The sequence below is a fragment of the Moschus berezovskii genome, chromosome 15 (genome assembly GCF_049115385.1).
Source record: "Moschus berezovskii isolate FMDL1 chromosome 15, NW_MosBer_1.0, whole genome shotgun sequence".
NCBI classification, from domain to species: Eukaryota; Metazoa; Chordata; class Mammalia; order Artiodactyla; family Moschidae; genus Moschus; species Moschus berezovskii.
The window spans coordinates 52,585,994-52,601,278 of NC_142474.1; the positions used below are offsets into that span (position 1 = coordinate 52,585,994).

A 15,285-nucleotide genomic window follows, 5' to 3' on the forward strand; every position below is an offset into this window, starting at 1 on the left:
AAAACTTCTAAATGGGAAAACAAAGTCAAATGAATAATGGAAAAAATATACACATAATTCATATAACAGATGAGGTATGTATAAAGTCCCTAACACAGATAATAAACAGTCAATAAATGAAAGACTTCAAGATCTAGGCCAGACAATCGAGGGTATGACTGTCACAAAACAAACGTTGGAAGAGATCTGTTTCTTGACCTGAAGCTGCCCTTATAATCTGAAGACGTCTAGGTCAGACATTACTTTTCCCTTAAAAGAAAAAAGAAAAAAAAAATCAAGACATATTTTATTAACCTCCAGTTAAAGCCTAAAGATAGTCAAAGTCCAGGTCCAGGAAAAGACAATATAAAGCCAACGAAAAATATTTTTAACAAACTCTTTCCCAAAGACTTATACTCATATTTTTCACAAAATATCAACAACTATCATTTTCTTCTTCTAATTTTATGTGAATAAATCAAAAGACTTAGCCAAGTACAGAGAAAAGTTTATCATGTTTTCCACTCTCAGTCAACTGTATTTTTGTCTAAGCAAAGATAGTTAAGATATAAAATAATAGCACAAATTAATCTGGATGTCAATTACAGAATATTAATTTTTTATTGTGGATAATCAATATTTATTCTCCCACCTATTTTTTTATATATGAAATTATAAACAAATCAATCAAAACTAACAGACAAAAGCTATTTATTATGTGAAGACACGTTAAAGAAACTGCTACTATTATTCTGAAAGTTCTCTTGATTTTGAACAGAGACTTTTCAGTCTATCATATGACCTCACTGGCTAAGCATTTTTCAGTACTTACTCAGACACTGGAACTGCACACTAAACATCATGTGAATATCTTACAAAGTCAGAAAAAAAAAATTTCATAATTTTTTTTTAAGTCCAGCATATTCAAACACTTCAGGGTGACTGGATATGTTAAGGAATTAAGTACTTACAAATGTAGAACAGTGAATATAATATATTTATTGCCTATCAATGTGGGAAAATTATTTTCGAATTTGTATAAAGGAACAACAGAAAGATACAAAGGAAACAGAAGTGGTTACCTACAGAGGATGGGGGAGAGAAAAAGGGACAGGAGTTATTTTGTCAATATTTACCTTTTTAAGTTATTTTAATGTTTCAGCCGTGTAACTATTTTTGAAACAAAAAAGTACATATTTCATATAAGCATAAATATTTCTATAAATTAACAAACAAATACACACATATGTGTGGTTCAAAGACGAAGAATTAAGGAGGGTTTTCTGAAAGACTGCTGGAACCATGTTTCTGGGTCACAGTTCTCTGAGTAAATGAAATTTCACAATAATTGGCTCTTCATTTCCCCTTAAAACTTGAGAATATTTTCCAAATGACCACAATTCCAAAACAGTTTACAAGAAAGAATTTTTTTTCTTTTAAAAAGGGCCAAAGGATTTTAAAATATTATTTTCTTAGGGGATAAAGACTTTAATATAAGTTATTTTATTTATATACCAAATAATCCTACAATATATTGCTGGTGACAAATCATTTTGATTAAAATAAACAAATAAAAACAGAAATGCTTTTCTTAAAGTTCCCTCCCCCTTCCCTAAATCTATCCTCTTAAATAGATCTGTACATTTTATAAAATCACAGATTAACTCCATATGACAATGTGTTTTTTTAACAATGTTTTTTTTTAAAAAAAAAAAAAAACTAGACTGGTGCCTAGTACACAAATAACCTTATGAACTGCATACTTCAACCTGCCCTATCTACACCAGTCTCAGGAAAACTCATGCCCACTTTCCCTTTCACACCAGTGACATGTTTCAACCTTTTCTAAAGCACACCAGGTACCCAGAATACTTCACTAACAATCTACAATATGTATGTTCAATATTCGTATGCTACCATCAGCAACCCATACTAAACATATCTAGGTTCCTAGACAACATAAACCAGATCTCCAGACTTTTCCATATACTGCAAGGAGATCCAACCAGTCCATTCTAAGAGAGATCAATCCTGGATGTTCATTGGAGGGACTCATGCTAAAGCTGAAACTGCAATACTTTGGGCACCTCATGCGACGAGTTGACTCACTGGAAAAGACTCTGATGCTGGGAAAGGTTGGGGGCGGGAGGAGAAGGGGACGACGGAGAATGAGATGGCTGGATGGCATCACCGACTCTGTGGACATGAGTTTGAGTGTACTCCGGGAGTTGGTGATGGACAGGGAGGTCTGGCGTGCTGTAATTCATGGGGTCACAGAGAGTCGGACATGACTGAGCGACTGAACTGAACTGAATTATAAAATGATTTTAAAAAATTAAAATAAAACTATAAATGGTTACCAGGTTCAAGGGAAGAGGGGAATGGTAAGTTGTTTGACAGGCAGAGTTCACCTGAGATGATGAAAAGTTCTGGAGAAGGACAGCGGAGATGATCTCATAGTAACGTGAATGTACTGAATGCCACAAACTTAGATCAAAGAAAATGTTTTCATGTATAATAATACATTTGTCTTTATAATAATACAGCCATAAAATATTTTTATTATTTTTTATGGAGAAAGGGACCCAGGAAGACAAAAGTGCTGAGGGCCCATGAAAATCAAAATGTGGCCCTAATAGTTATTTCCTACTATGAAGTCAAGGCACAGCAAGAAGGTGAAAATACAACCAGATATGTACGTAAAACATTATTTTTAAAGAGAAATCACACACATAAACAAACTCTGTGGGTTTGCATTTTTTTGAACCCTTGTGAAATTACAATGGTATTTCAACTATTATATAGTCCTTTTCAAACAATTCTTTATTAACAAGAGCCAGAAAGAGATATCACATTTACATAAACAAATAACTGCGTAAAAATTAACGTAATGAGACTTTAAAGGAACCAGAGAGCAAGAACTATTAAGGAAGAAAAAATAAGTGAAAAGGGAAAAGAAAGAAAGAGGAAAGGAAAAAAATATTAATAAAAAACAAAAAGAACAACCCCTCTATTTAAATTAGCAAAGCTGAGAACACTTCCCGAGTAAATTCACAGATTTGGCACAATGTCAACTAGAATCTCCAAAGGGTAACAAAATATTAAAGAAAAATACTGAGAGAGAATGCCCTCTAAATATGAAAAAAGTTTAAAATGAGCATGTATCTATCTAAACCTACTGATCCTAGATAACAACAAAATACAAATAAAACACAACTGTTTAAAGCAACAAATTAGTACATTTTAAATACATATCTAGGTTCTTAGACAACATAACCTGACCTGAGGACAATATGGATAGAACCTTGAGGGCACTGCGCTAACTGAAATAAGACTGAGAAAGACAAACACTGTCTGATCACACTGGTATGTGAAATCTAATAAAATCAAACTCACAGAATCAGAACCGAGTGGTGTTTACCGGAAGGGTGGAGGGGTGGGCAAGGGGTGGGCAAAATGAGTAAATGGGCCAAAAGGTATAAACTTTCAGTTACAAGATAAGTAAGTTCTGAGGGTGTAATGCAGAGAGCAGAGAGTAGAGTTACAATACTTGGTTGTATGTTTGAAAGTTGCTGAGTATATCTTTTCACAGTTCTCATCACAAGAAAAAAACAGGAAATAAAATTAACAAATTAGAGTTTCTAATAATAATGCTAGCTGCAGAAAAACAAACTGATCTCTTTGAATCCTCACAACATATCATATGGGATTTTTAGATGGGTTCAAATTTATTTTTTAACATGAAAAATATGGAACATTTCTAGTCATGAAAGGGAGTTTGTCTTTTCAAGCCACTAACCACATTATTATAAAAAGTATCTACAAAATGAAGAACACCAAACTAAAGATAAAATGAAAACTGATGGCGTGAAGAGAGGAGACTTTTCAACTGCAACGCTAGATAAAAGCTTTATCTCCAAAACACAGGGGGATGGAGCTAGGTGGATACCTCATCTGCAACAAACTGTCATACAATATCACTTTAATCAAGAAGAAGCAGAGGTGCACCCACCTACCCATGCCCCAGATACTATTATAAACACTTTGCATGCAGTAACTGATCTCACACTCACCATAACCCCCTATGAAAAAGATACTGTCTTTATTCTCAAGCAGCAAACTAAAGTTACTATGACCACCGGAGACACAGCTGAGCAGTCAGAGCAAGGTCCCAGCCCAGGCATCTCATCCCAGAGTCCATGCCCTCAACCACTAGGATAATTTGCTTTCCTCTGCATAACAAGCTACAAATCTACAACTACTGGACACATGTAAATTACTGTTACTCAAGACAAAATTCAAACAAGAATGGTTTTGATAGAGTGCTTTGAGGATTTAGATTTTCAGTCATTGGGATAAGGAAAGGCTTTATGGAAGAAATAATATCCACAGTGGGTCTGGAGGATATGAGACACTGCTGAGACTGGAGATGAGAATATTCCCCACTGAAGGAACAGAGGGACCAAAAGCAATACAAAAGGCTGAAAAGCACTGGCAACTCAAATATTTGAGCTGAAAAGAATGTGTTGTTGCTATTTAGTTACTAAGTCATGACCGACTCTTCTGCAATCCCATGACTATAGCCCACGAGGCTCCTCCATTCATGGGATTTCCCAGACAAGAACACTGGAGAGGGTGACCATTTCCTCCTCCAGGGGGATCTTCCCCATTCAGGGATCGGAACTGCATCTCCTGCGTTGGCAGGCGGATTCTTTACCACTGAGCCACCAGGGAAGCCCGTTGAAAAGAATAGTGAGTACAAAAGTAAATGAAAAATAAATGACTCAGAGGCCTAAGGAGGTTACTAGGCTTAATTCAGTGGAAGGCAGGGGAGTAACGTGGTCAGAGTTGTCACATGGCAACTGGTTATAAGAACTGAATAGAAAAAGACAGAAGGAAATGACAGAAGGTTAATTCACTAGTCTAAGCATGGTTAAGGATGGCTCAAGTAAAGTGTGATCAACAGAAACAGAGAAAAAGGTATAGATAAGCAACATGCAGCAGCTACTCAAACTTCAATTAAATTAAGGAAGCAACCAGGCCGGAAAGAACAAGACTGAGGATACTAAAATACAAAGACAACAAAGAGGATGGATGAGGCCACACTTGCAGGCCACAACTTTGGGAGCCTGCCAGGAGGAGCACATTATAAAAAAGATCTCAAGTGAAGGGGCAGAAAGGCCTTAAAGACAAACTTTTCTGCCTAATCTGACCAAGGTCAGGAACTTAACTAAGGAGACTCTATGACATCAAAATCGCAAGGGAGATTATGGATCAAACTGACAGAATTCAGTAAGAAACTAAATGCAGGGGTGAGCCTGAGGTTTTAAGCAGAAATGAGAATAACCTTGTCATTAACAGAGGTGAGGACAAAGGAGGAAATGTAGGTCTAAAGCAAAAAGGGACATGAGTTCAGGGTTCTAGGTGGTGAGACTGAGGCTTGTAACATGTGATATTCTGAAATTATGCTGCATCCATGGGAGAAGTGCTTGAGTAAACAGAATCAGAGCTAAAAATATAGAAGTCACATAAAGATACTAGGAAGCTGTGAGAGAAAACAAGAAAGAAAAAGTGCTGGGTTAAAAAAAAAGGATCAGAGAAAGTTTAAGGAACTATGTCTATTTAAAAGGGATCGAAGAAGAGCCTGAGAAGGCACCATCAGAGGGTTAATACTACAACCAGGAGAATGCAGCATGATTTAGCAGCACTCTTGAACATTCTTCATAGGAAAGTATGTAAATAAGAGAGTGTTTGTGTGGCACAAAGAGATAAACGTGGCTACTCATAACTGGACGTTATTAACCCAGGAATGGAGGAAACCATTACTCTGTATATGCCTTGTAAACCACTACTCAGTTTGCTGCACTGTTTAGAACTCCCTGTATTACCAAAAAGTCTGTAGGCCAAAAAGTTTACAATTCTATTTCCCTAAACTGTCTCTTTCTGTAGTCAATGATTAGTTGAGTCGAATGTGCAGATGTGACAAAGAAGAAAAGAATACAGAAATAAGCAAAAAATTTGGTATCTGAGAAATCAGTGATGACTTTAAATATCAGTGGGAAAAGAAACAACCTAAATATCCATCTACAGATGAGTGGATAAAGACTGGTGTGTATATAATGGAATATGACTCAGCCCCAAAAAAGAATAAAATAATACCACTTGCAGCAACATGGATGGACCTGGAGATCACATACTAAGGGAAGTAAGCCAGAAAAAGACAAATGCCATATTATTTCACTTACATGTGGAATCTAAAATATGAAACAAATGAACCTATATATGAAATAGAATTGGGGACATGGAGAACAGACTGGTGGTTGCCAAAGCAGAGGGGATGTGAGGGAGGGATTGAGTGGAAGTTTTGGATTAGCAGATGCAAACTATTATATAGAGGATGGCTAAACAATAAGGTCCTACTGTGTAGCGCAAGGAAATATATTCAATATCCTGTGATAAACCACAATGGAAAAGAATATGAAAAAAATATATAGGTAAAAGTGAATTACTTTGTTGTACAGCAGAAATTAACACAACATGTAAATCAACTATATTTCAATAAAATTTCTTTTAAAAATCAGTGGGAAAAACTAGACTTTAGAGACAAATATGGACAAGGGTGAATAATTAAAATATCAACACTGTTTCTGGTCATGCTGTCCCTACTGTTACAAGGAGTAACCTAAATGGGATTATTCCTCGAATCTTGCTAGTGAAAACATTCTTTATTCAAACCAAATTGTGTAGTAATAAGCTTTACCTTCTAACTCCAGTTTTATTCCCATTAATAAACAGGACGAAAAAATAAAAATCCTTTGAAACCCTGCAACACTTACCCAGTGCGAGACTGACCGACTTTATCACAAATATCCAAAATGAGGCCCCAATCCTCAGCAGTATTCATCTCACTGGTTGCTTTCTCTGTATATTACAAGAAGAAATTGCAGAAACATTATTTCTAAAAAATCTTTAAGAGGTAAATGACTACATTCAAATTACCAAACTGCAGTATAACCAAGTACCAACAAATCACAATAGTTGTCAACATCTGATTAATGAAATAGTCAAGTCTGTCTTTAAAAGGAGGTGGGGCACCTTTGTTACCTATCACAATTATTTCCCCACTTATACTTCATTTGTTTGTTACTTGGTATTTAAAAAAAAAAAAAAAGGGCTACTGATTTTTTGTTATAAAAATCCACACACACACAGGTCTATCCCTATCTGCACAAAGAAAGACCAAAATAAGGAACTCCTTCATTATCAATAGTTAATAGTTAGCTTCACTAACTATTTACATAGTTCTTAGCTTTACTTGCCCTCGAAGGAACATGACAAAGAACAAGTCTCTATCAAAATGTTTCAGGGAATTAAATTAACAATGTATTTGTTGAGTTTGGATTCTGAGAAGTAGGGTGGAGGGGGCACGGAACAAAAGAAAACCAAGCTTTAACTGAATATTTTCCCTTAAATCTAAATTTGACAATTTAAAAAACAAAAAAAAGAGGTATGGCAGATTAAACCAAATCATTAATTTAGACCCCCTTGCTTCATTACAATAAAGGAATTTTAATGAAAACACCCAAGGATAAGGAAAACATGAGAAGCAATAACAGCAACAATATTTCAAAAGCTACAGAACACTGATCCATGGTAAATTACTGAGAAGACCCAAGAAAGGTGAACCATGTATTGTTAGTAAGAAAAAAAGCTTAAGAACTAGTCTGTTGAATCCTCAGGAAATTCAACTATTGCAAGTGAGAATGAAGAAAAAGAGCACTTCCAAGTTAGCAAAATGGGTTAATGCTGTTTGAAATGTAGGCAGTCCCTATTTCCTCACTCAAGGGCTCTAGCAATCACTTCCCTATTTTGAGAAAATGAGTGATGGTTTACTTTTCATAGGTAAAGCAAATTTTTTCTAGACAGGGAGACACCAGGTATAGTTGAGACTTAGGCAGCAAAAATAAGGAATTTTTTTTTTTCTTCCAGTTTTCCAGTCCGGCATGTAAGCAGCTTGGAAGTATTCACTTCATCCTAACAAGTAAAACACCAAACAAAGTGAAAACAACAACTCTTTTTAGAGCCCTCAGAAGTGGTCACAAGGCAAGCTGATGCCCCCAAATTATACATATAGATAGGCAGATACACAGAACCACAATTTAACAGAGCAGAAGCTCACGAGCACGAACATCACCAGGAACCAATATCAGGGCAGGAAAATCTGCACTGAAACTATCAAACTGCTGGAGCTAAGTGTGCACAAGTCTGAGTTAAAACACCACAGAAGAGGCAGCTTAGAAGACTTCCCATACTTTTGTGAGTTTCAATTCCACCCTTCTTCCAGGTTCTCAGGGTGAACACCACAGAAAATTTCCCCTATTTTTCCAGCAGGGGGAGAGAAACTGACCATTCTGAAATACACCAGAGTATTCTCTTCCTAAAAAATCCTACCCTCAAGAGAAATTATTTTATCAGTCCTAACCAACTAGTGTTTTACCAGAGATTAACCCAACTATGGGGAGAGAAATCCCAAAGCTAGCTTGTTCCGGCCTTCCACGTGAGAGAAGGGGAATATCCAACTCCAGTCCACTGGAGCCATCCCATCCCACCAATGGGATGAGCAGGGGATGGACACTGAGAAGCATGTGAGAATTCACACCCCAGGGGCAGAGAGGCTCACTGAACCCAAGTCACAGGACAGTTGGCACCTGATCATCACACCACTAAAGGCGGGTGTCCCTTCGTCTAGTACATCATATCCAGCTGCTGGCAAGCCACACTATAAGGCAAAGAGCACAACTGGAAGGGTATCAGAGGAGCATCAGAACCAAACTCAGACATGAGAAGGATGTTGAAATTATCAGACCAGAATTTTTAAAGAATATGATAATATGCTAAGAGCTCTAAATGGAAAAAGGAGATAATATGCAAGAATAGATGGACGATGTAAGCAGAGAGATGGAAATTCTAAAAACGAAATACTAGAGATCAAACAATAATATAATATAAATGAACATCCTTGGATGGGCTTATCATCAGTCTGGACCCAGCTGAAGCAAGAATCTCTGAACCTAAGGACATGTCACTAGGAATTTTCAAAACTGAAAAGCAAAGAGAAAAAGTGATGGGGGAGAGGGCCGGAGCGGGGGGTGGGAGCACTGGAACAGATTATCCAAGAGCTGTGGGAAACTATAAAAGCTGTGACAAAGGAATCGCTGGAATACCAGAGAAGAAACAGGAAAAGAAAAAGAAGAAATATTTGAACCAAATATGACTCGGAATCTCCCCCAAATTAATGTCAGACACCAAACCACAGATCAGGAAGCTCGAGGAACACCAAGTACAATAAATGTCAAATAAAGAAACAAACCCTCTACACATTGGCATATCATATTCAAACAGCAGAAAATCAAAAATAAAGGGGAAAAAAAGAAGCCAACAGATGTAGAGAATGGACTGCTGGACACAACAGAGGAAGGAGAGGGTGGGACAAATTGGGAGAGTAGCACTGACATATACACTACCATCTGTAAAAGAGACAGCTAGTGGAAGCTGCTGTGTAACACAGGGAGCTCAGCTTGGTGCTCTGTGATGATTTAGAGCAGTGAGACTGGGGGTGGGAGATGGAAGGGAGGTTCAAGAGGGAGGGGATATATACACACTTTTAGCTAATTCCCACATGTTGCCGTACGGCAGAAACTAAGACAACATTGTAAAGCAATTATTCTCCAATTTAAAAAAAAATTTTAATTAAAAAAAAAAAAGAAGCCAGCAGAAGAAAACACCTTACCTATTCAGAAGTAAACAAAATGATTATACCTGACATCTAGAAACCATGCAAACAAGGAGATAACGGAATGAAATAGTATTGTGAGAAAATAACCACCAATCAAGGATTATATAGCCTGTAGAATTATCCATAAGGAAAAGACAGTCTTTCTCAAATAAAGAAACATTAAGGGTATCTGTTGCCACCAGACTGCCCTTGCAAGAAATGTTTCAAAAGTTCTTCAGGGAGGATATAGGAGATATGCACACATAAATGTGTGTGTGTGTGTGCAGGCATATGTATAAATGAAATGAAGCACAGCAAAGACACCAGGAACAAAAGAGAGAAATTAGGAATATGAATATTTTGTTACTAGAAGGTGAGCTGTACTATCACTGAAGTGGCACAATGTTATTTGAAAGTGAACTTGGACTAGTTGTAAATGCATATATATTTTGTAAACTCTTAGGCAGTTACAGAAAGTAGAAAAAATATATATAATTAATATGCTAAAAAAAGAAAATGGAATCATATAAAATATTCAATTAAAACTCCAAAAGCAGGTCGAAGAGAATCAGAAACAGAAATAAAAAACAAGGGTTACAACTAGAAATTTATAAGAGATATGGTAGATGTTTATCCAACAATATCAATAATCACTTTAAATGTTAATGGTCTAAATACAGGCAGAGATTGTCACAGTGATCAAAAAATGAGATACAATTAAATGTCAACTACAAGCAACCCACTTTAAATATAAAGACACATATAAAGTAAAAGGATGGAGAAATATACAGCATGCTGACACTAATCACAAAGAAGTGGGATTAGTTATATTAATGTCTGATGAAGCCAACTTTGGAACAAGGAAAATCATCATGGACAGAGGCATTACATAATGGTAAAGAGGTCAATTCTCAGAGAAGACAACTATCCTTAACATACATGTGCCTAACTACAGAGTGTCAAAGTAACTGATACAAAAAATCATGTGAACTCCAAAGAGAAACTAAGTCACTAAGTCATGTCCAACTCTTTTGTGACCTCTGTGGACTTTAAGCCTGCCAGGCTCCTCTATTCATGGGATTTCCCAGGCAAGAACACTGGAGTGGGTTTCCATTTCCTTTTCCAGGGGATCTACCTGATCAGGGATCAAACCTATGTCTGCATTGGCAAGTGGGGTCTTTACCAATGAGCCACCAGAGAAGACCCTTGTTCCTTTCAGTCAGTTCAGTTCAGTTCAGTCGCTCAGTCATGTCCGACTCTCCGCGACCCCATGAATCACAGCACGCCAGGCCTCCCTGTCCATCACCAACTCCCGGAGTTCACTCAAACTCATGTCCACGGAGTCGGTGATGCCATCCAGCCATCTCATTCTGTCGTCCCCTTCTCCTCCCACCCCCAACCTTTCCTAGCATCAGAGTCTTCTCCAGTTCCTTTACTCTATACCTAAAACAAGGTTGGCAAAGTAACGTCTCTGCTTTTTAATATACTATCAAGTTGGTCATAACTTTCCTTTCAAGGAGTAAGTGCCTTTTAATTTCATGGCTGCAGTCAGCATCTGCAGTGATTTTGGAGCCCAAAAAAATAAAGTCTGACACTGTTTCCACTGTTTTTCCATCTATTTCCCATGAAGTGATGGGACCAGATGCCATGATCTTTGTTTTATGAATGTTGAGCTTCAAGCCAACCTTTTCACTCTCCTCTTTCATCAAGAGGCTTTTTAGTTCCTCTTCACTTTCTGCCATAAGGGTAGTGTCATCTGCATATCTGAGGTTATTGATATTTCTCCCAGCAATCTTGATTCCAGCTTGTGCTTCTTTCAGCCCAGCGTTCCTCATGATGTACTCTGCATATAAGTTAAATAAGCAAGGTGACAATATACAGCCTTGACGTACTCCTTTTCCTATTTGGAACCAGTCTGTTGTTCCAGCTGATCGCCAAAGAATTGATTCTTTTGAACTGTGGTGCTGGAGAAGACTCTTGAGCGTCCCTTGGACTACAAGGAGATCCAACCAGTCCATTCTAAAGGAGATCAGTCCTGGGTGTTCATTGGAAGGACTGATGCTAAAGCTGAAACTGCAATACTCTGGCCACCTCATGCGACGAGTTGACTCACTGGAAAAGACTCTGATGCTGGGAAAGGTTGGGGGCGGGAGGAGAAGGGGACGACAGAGAATGAGATGGCTGGATGGCATCACCAACTCTGTGGACATGAGTTTGAGTGAACTCCGGGAGTTGGTGATGGACAGGGAGGCCTGGCGTGCTGTGATTCATGGGGTCGCGGAGAGTCGGACACGACTGAGCGACTGAACTGAACTGAAAACAAGGTTACTATAGACTTACAGAAGACCTAAAGTTCTTGTCACTATGTAACAGCAACATAACAAGAAAGTCCAGAATACCTGAACTGATGCACTATGTCACTATCTGCACCAGTAGGAAAGATCTGTGTCTGGAGTATTTTCTCTTTTGCCTCTTTATTGGAATTCTGAGAAAGTCCACCAGGAAAAAAATGAAGCAAGCAAGATGCAGCTACAAGTAAGAGAATTTCTAGACTCACTAAATTGTTTTAAATGAGCTTTAACCATGAGGGGATCTGTATTAATTCATGAAACACCAGAGAGCTAAGAAAATTTTGAGCAAGGAAACAATCTGATCAGAATTGGACTTTTAGGGGGGAAAAATAAATCTGCTGCCAACACGTAAAAAATAGTTTGGAAGAGGGGAAAAAAGATGAGAAACTTAACATAAATCTGGAAACAAAGTAAGTCAGCTACTTTGAAAGCAAATGCTGAAATGCCGTTTAATGTGTTCTCACTGGCAGGTATGCCAAGATGGTAACAATCAAATTGACCTGTTCAAGCTTCCATAACTGTAAATCCCTTAAAAATAACAATTTCTACTTTGGGTAGTTCTTTGAACATTCATGTTTTCAGTCTAAACGCTCAACAAATGCTAAACCTGATCATACAACTGCAAAATGAATCCAGAAGGGTCATAGAAACATAGACCTTTAATAACATCTATTTCAGTGTTTCTTTCAAATTTCACTTTTCAGTGCAGAAACCCTCTACAAGTTAAATCTAATGCTAGCTACCTGGATTTAGCATACACTTCACAGGTTGAAGGTACAGGACTCCAAGTCTCCCCTCACTTCAGACACAAGAAACAAGCTCTGGGCTTCCCAGGCCACATGCATTCTGACCAACTGGCTACAGATTCAGGGGTTTCCACTATCCCCTTGGGTTCACTGATTCACTATAACCACTTACAGAATGAAGAAAATCACCTATAATTACAGTTTTATTACAAAATATACAAATGTCAACCAGCCAAAGAAGAGATATGCACAGGGCTGGGTCTGGGATGATCTCAAAAGCAAAGCTTCCACACCCTCAGGACGCCTCATCCTCCTGGCACGTCACTGTGGATCACCAACCAGGAAGCTCAATGGAGGCTGGGTGTCCATGGTTTTTATTGGGGTTTCATTGAGAAGGTATTGCTGACTGAATGAGGGGCCGCCTCCTGGAACTCCATCTCCAAGCCTCCTCTTCCTTTGTGGAGGTCCAACTGATACCATGTAAATCAAAGCGCCAGCCATCTAATCACAAGATTAGTCTTTTTGGAGGGCTCAGCCCCCATATTGAGTGATTTTACTAGCATAAACCAAAGTATTGTCCCAGGAACCCACCATAAATATGAAAGATGCTCCTACCACTTGGGAAATTCCAAGTATTTAAAGGTTCCCTTCCCTGGGTGATCTGGGTTCGATCTCTGGGTTGGGAAGATCCCCTGGAGAAGCAGAAGGCTACCCACTCCAGTATTCTGACCTAGAGAATTCCATGGACTGTATAGTCCGTGGGGTTGCAAAGAGTCAGACACAACTGAGTGACTTTCACTTTCACTTTTCCCTGGTGGCTCAGATTGTAAAGATTCTCTGACTGCAATGCAGGAGACCTGGGTTTGATCCCTAAGTTTGGAAGATCCCTTGGAGAAGGAAAATGGCAACCCATTCCAGTATTCTAGCCTGGAAAATCCCATGGACAGAGGAGCCTGGCAGGCTACAGCCCATGGGCTTGCAAAAGAGTTAGACACGACTGAGCAACTAACACTTTCCAGAAAACATGGACAAAGATTAGTAAAATCCTTTATTATTCAACCATTTTGAAGAAAAAATTATCTTAAAAGAAACCCAACGTGTGAAGTAAATCCAAGGGGAACTGCTCTGAGGAGTCCCAGAACCTCGCCCCATTAAACCCCCAAACCATTTGTCACCTAAGAAGACTGAGTGAGTCATCCCGAACAAGATCCTCCAGTCTTAACATTTACAGTCTGCAGATTCAGCATCCACAGGTCAAAACTGTCAGAAAAAGAAAAATTCCAAATGGTTCCAAAAGGCAAACTTGAATGTGCTGTGCATGGATGACTATTTACATAGCACTTACACTGTATTTACAACTATTGACATAGCATTTACATTTTACTAGGTATTACAAATAATCTAGAGATGATTTATAGCAGTGGTCCCCAACCTCTTTGGCACCAGGGACCAATTTCATGGAAGGCAGGGGTGGGGTGGGGGTGGTTTGGGGTGATTTAAGCACAATACATTTACTGTGAACTTTATTTCTATTATTAATACATCAGCTCCATGTCAGATTATCAGGCATTAGATCCCAGAGGCTAGGGACCCCTGACTGAAAGTATATGGGAGTATTCATCCCCTTTGGGATGAACTCAGAGGGAGACGTGCTTCTTCTTGACTCTCCTGAATACCTCGAATCTGAATTTTCCTTCCAGAACCCCTGAGGGGCTTTGGTCATGTGTGGTTTAGTTAGACTGATTGAACAAATCTCTCAAAATAACTAGAAAAGGAGGAAATACTGGCAGGAAAAAGAAAGATCTCATGTTTCCATGTCCAATGTGCCAGGGAAGTAGCAAAGCCCTCCAATGCTTTATTTTTATATACATATTTTTTTAAATGTGTTCTTTTAAGGTTGCAGGTTTCTTTTTGTAACCAGATACTTATATCAAGCACAAGTAACTGCCAAAAAATATGCTAATTTTCAGAAATAATTGCCTAAACTTTACAATAAAAATATTTCACTTTTATTGTAGTTTCTCTATGTTTAATTATTAGTGAGTCAAATGTAATATACTATTTATATCAACTACTTATATTTTTCTTCTGTGACATACATGTTCATAGCCTTTGCCCATCTCTCTTTTTGTACGTCTACGTAAGTGTCTTAGGGTTTCCCTTGTAGCTCAGCTGGTAAAATATCTGCCTGCAATGCAGGAGACCAGGTTTGATTTCAGGTCATGAAGATCTCCCGGAGAAGGAAATGACAACCCACTACAGTATTCTTGCCTGGAGAATCCCATGGGTAGAGAAGCCTGCGGGCCACAGTCCATAGGGTCGCAGGAGTTGGGCACAACTTAGTGACTAAACATAAGTATCTTATTAATTTGTAAGTGTTCAAGATTTGTAAAGAATATTTTTAAAAATTTTCTATGGTAAAAACATCTTTTCC

The 15,285-nt window shown here is 38.2% G+C and overlaps 1 protein-coding gene across 3 annotated transcripts in view; it reads right to left on the minus strand.

Moving 5' to 3' along the window:
- The window catches only part of STAM (signal transducing adaptor molecule), a 70,084-nt gene that overhangs the window by 44,874 nt on the left and 9,925 nt on the right, over positions 1 to 15,285 (minus strand). For 2 of the 3 annotated variants that reach the window (XR_008686414.2, XM_055429474.2), the window contains exon 2: positions 6,816 to 6,900. The exons of the other annotated variant lie outside the window; for it this stretch is intronic. Coding sequence is in view for 1 of the 2 variants with exons in the window: in XM_055429474.2 (XP_055285449.1) it covers positions 6,816 to 6,900 (85 nt within the window). In the remaining variant the exon portion in view is untranslated. The remainder of the gene's footprint in view (positions 1 to 6,815; positions 6,901 to 15,285) is intronic. 3 annotated transcript variants of the gene reach the window in all.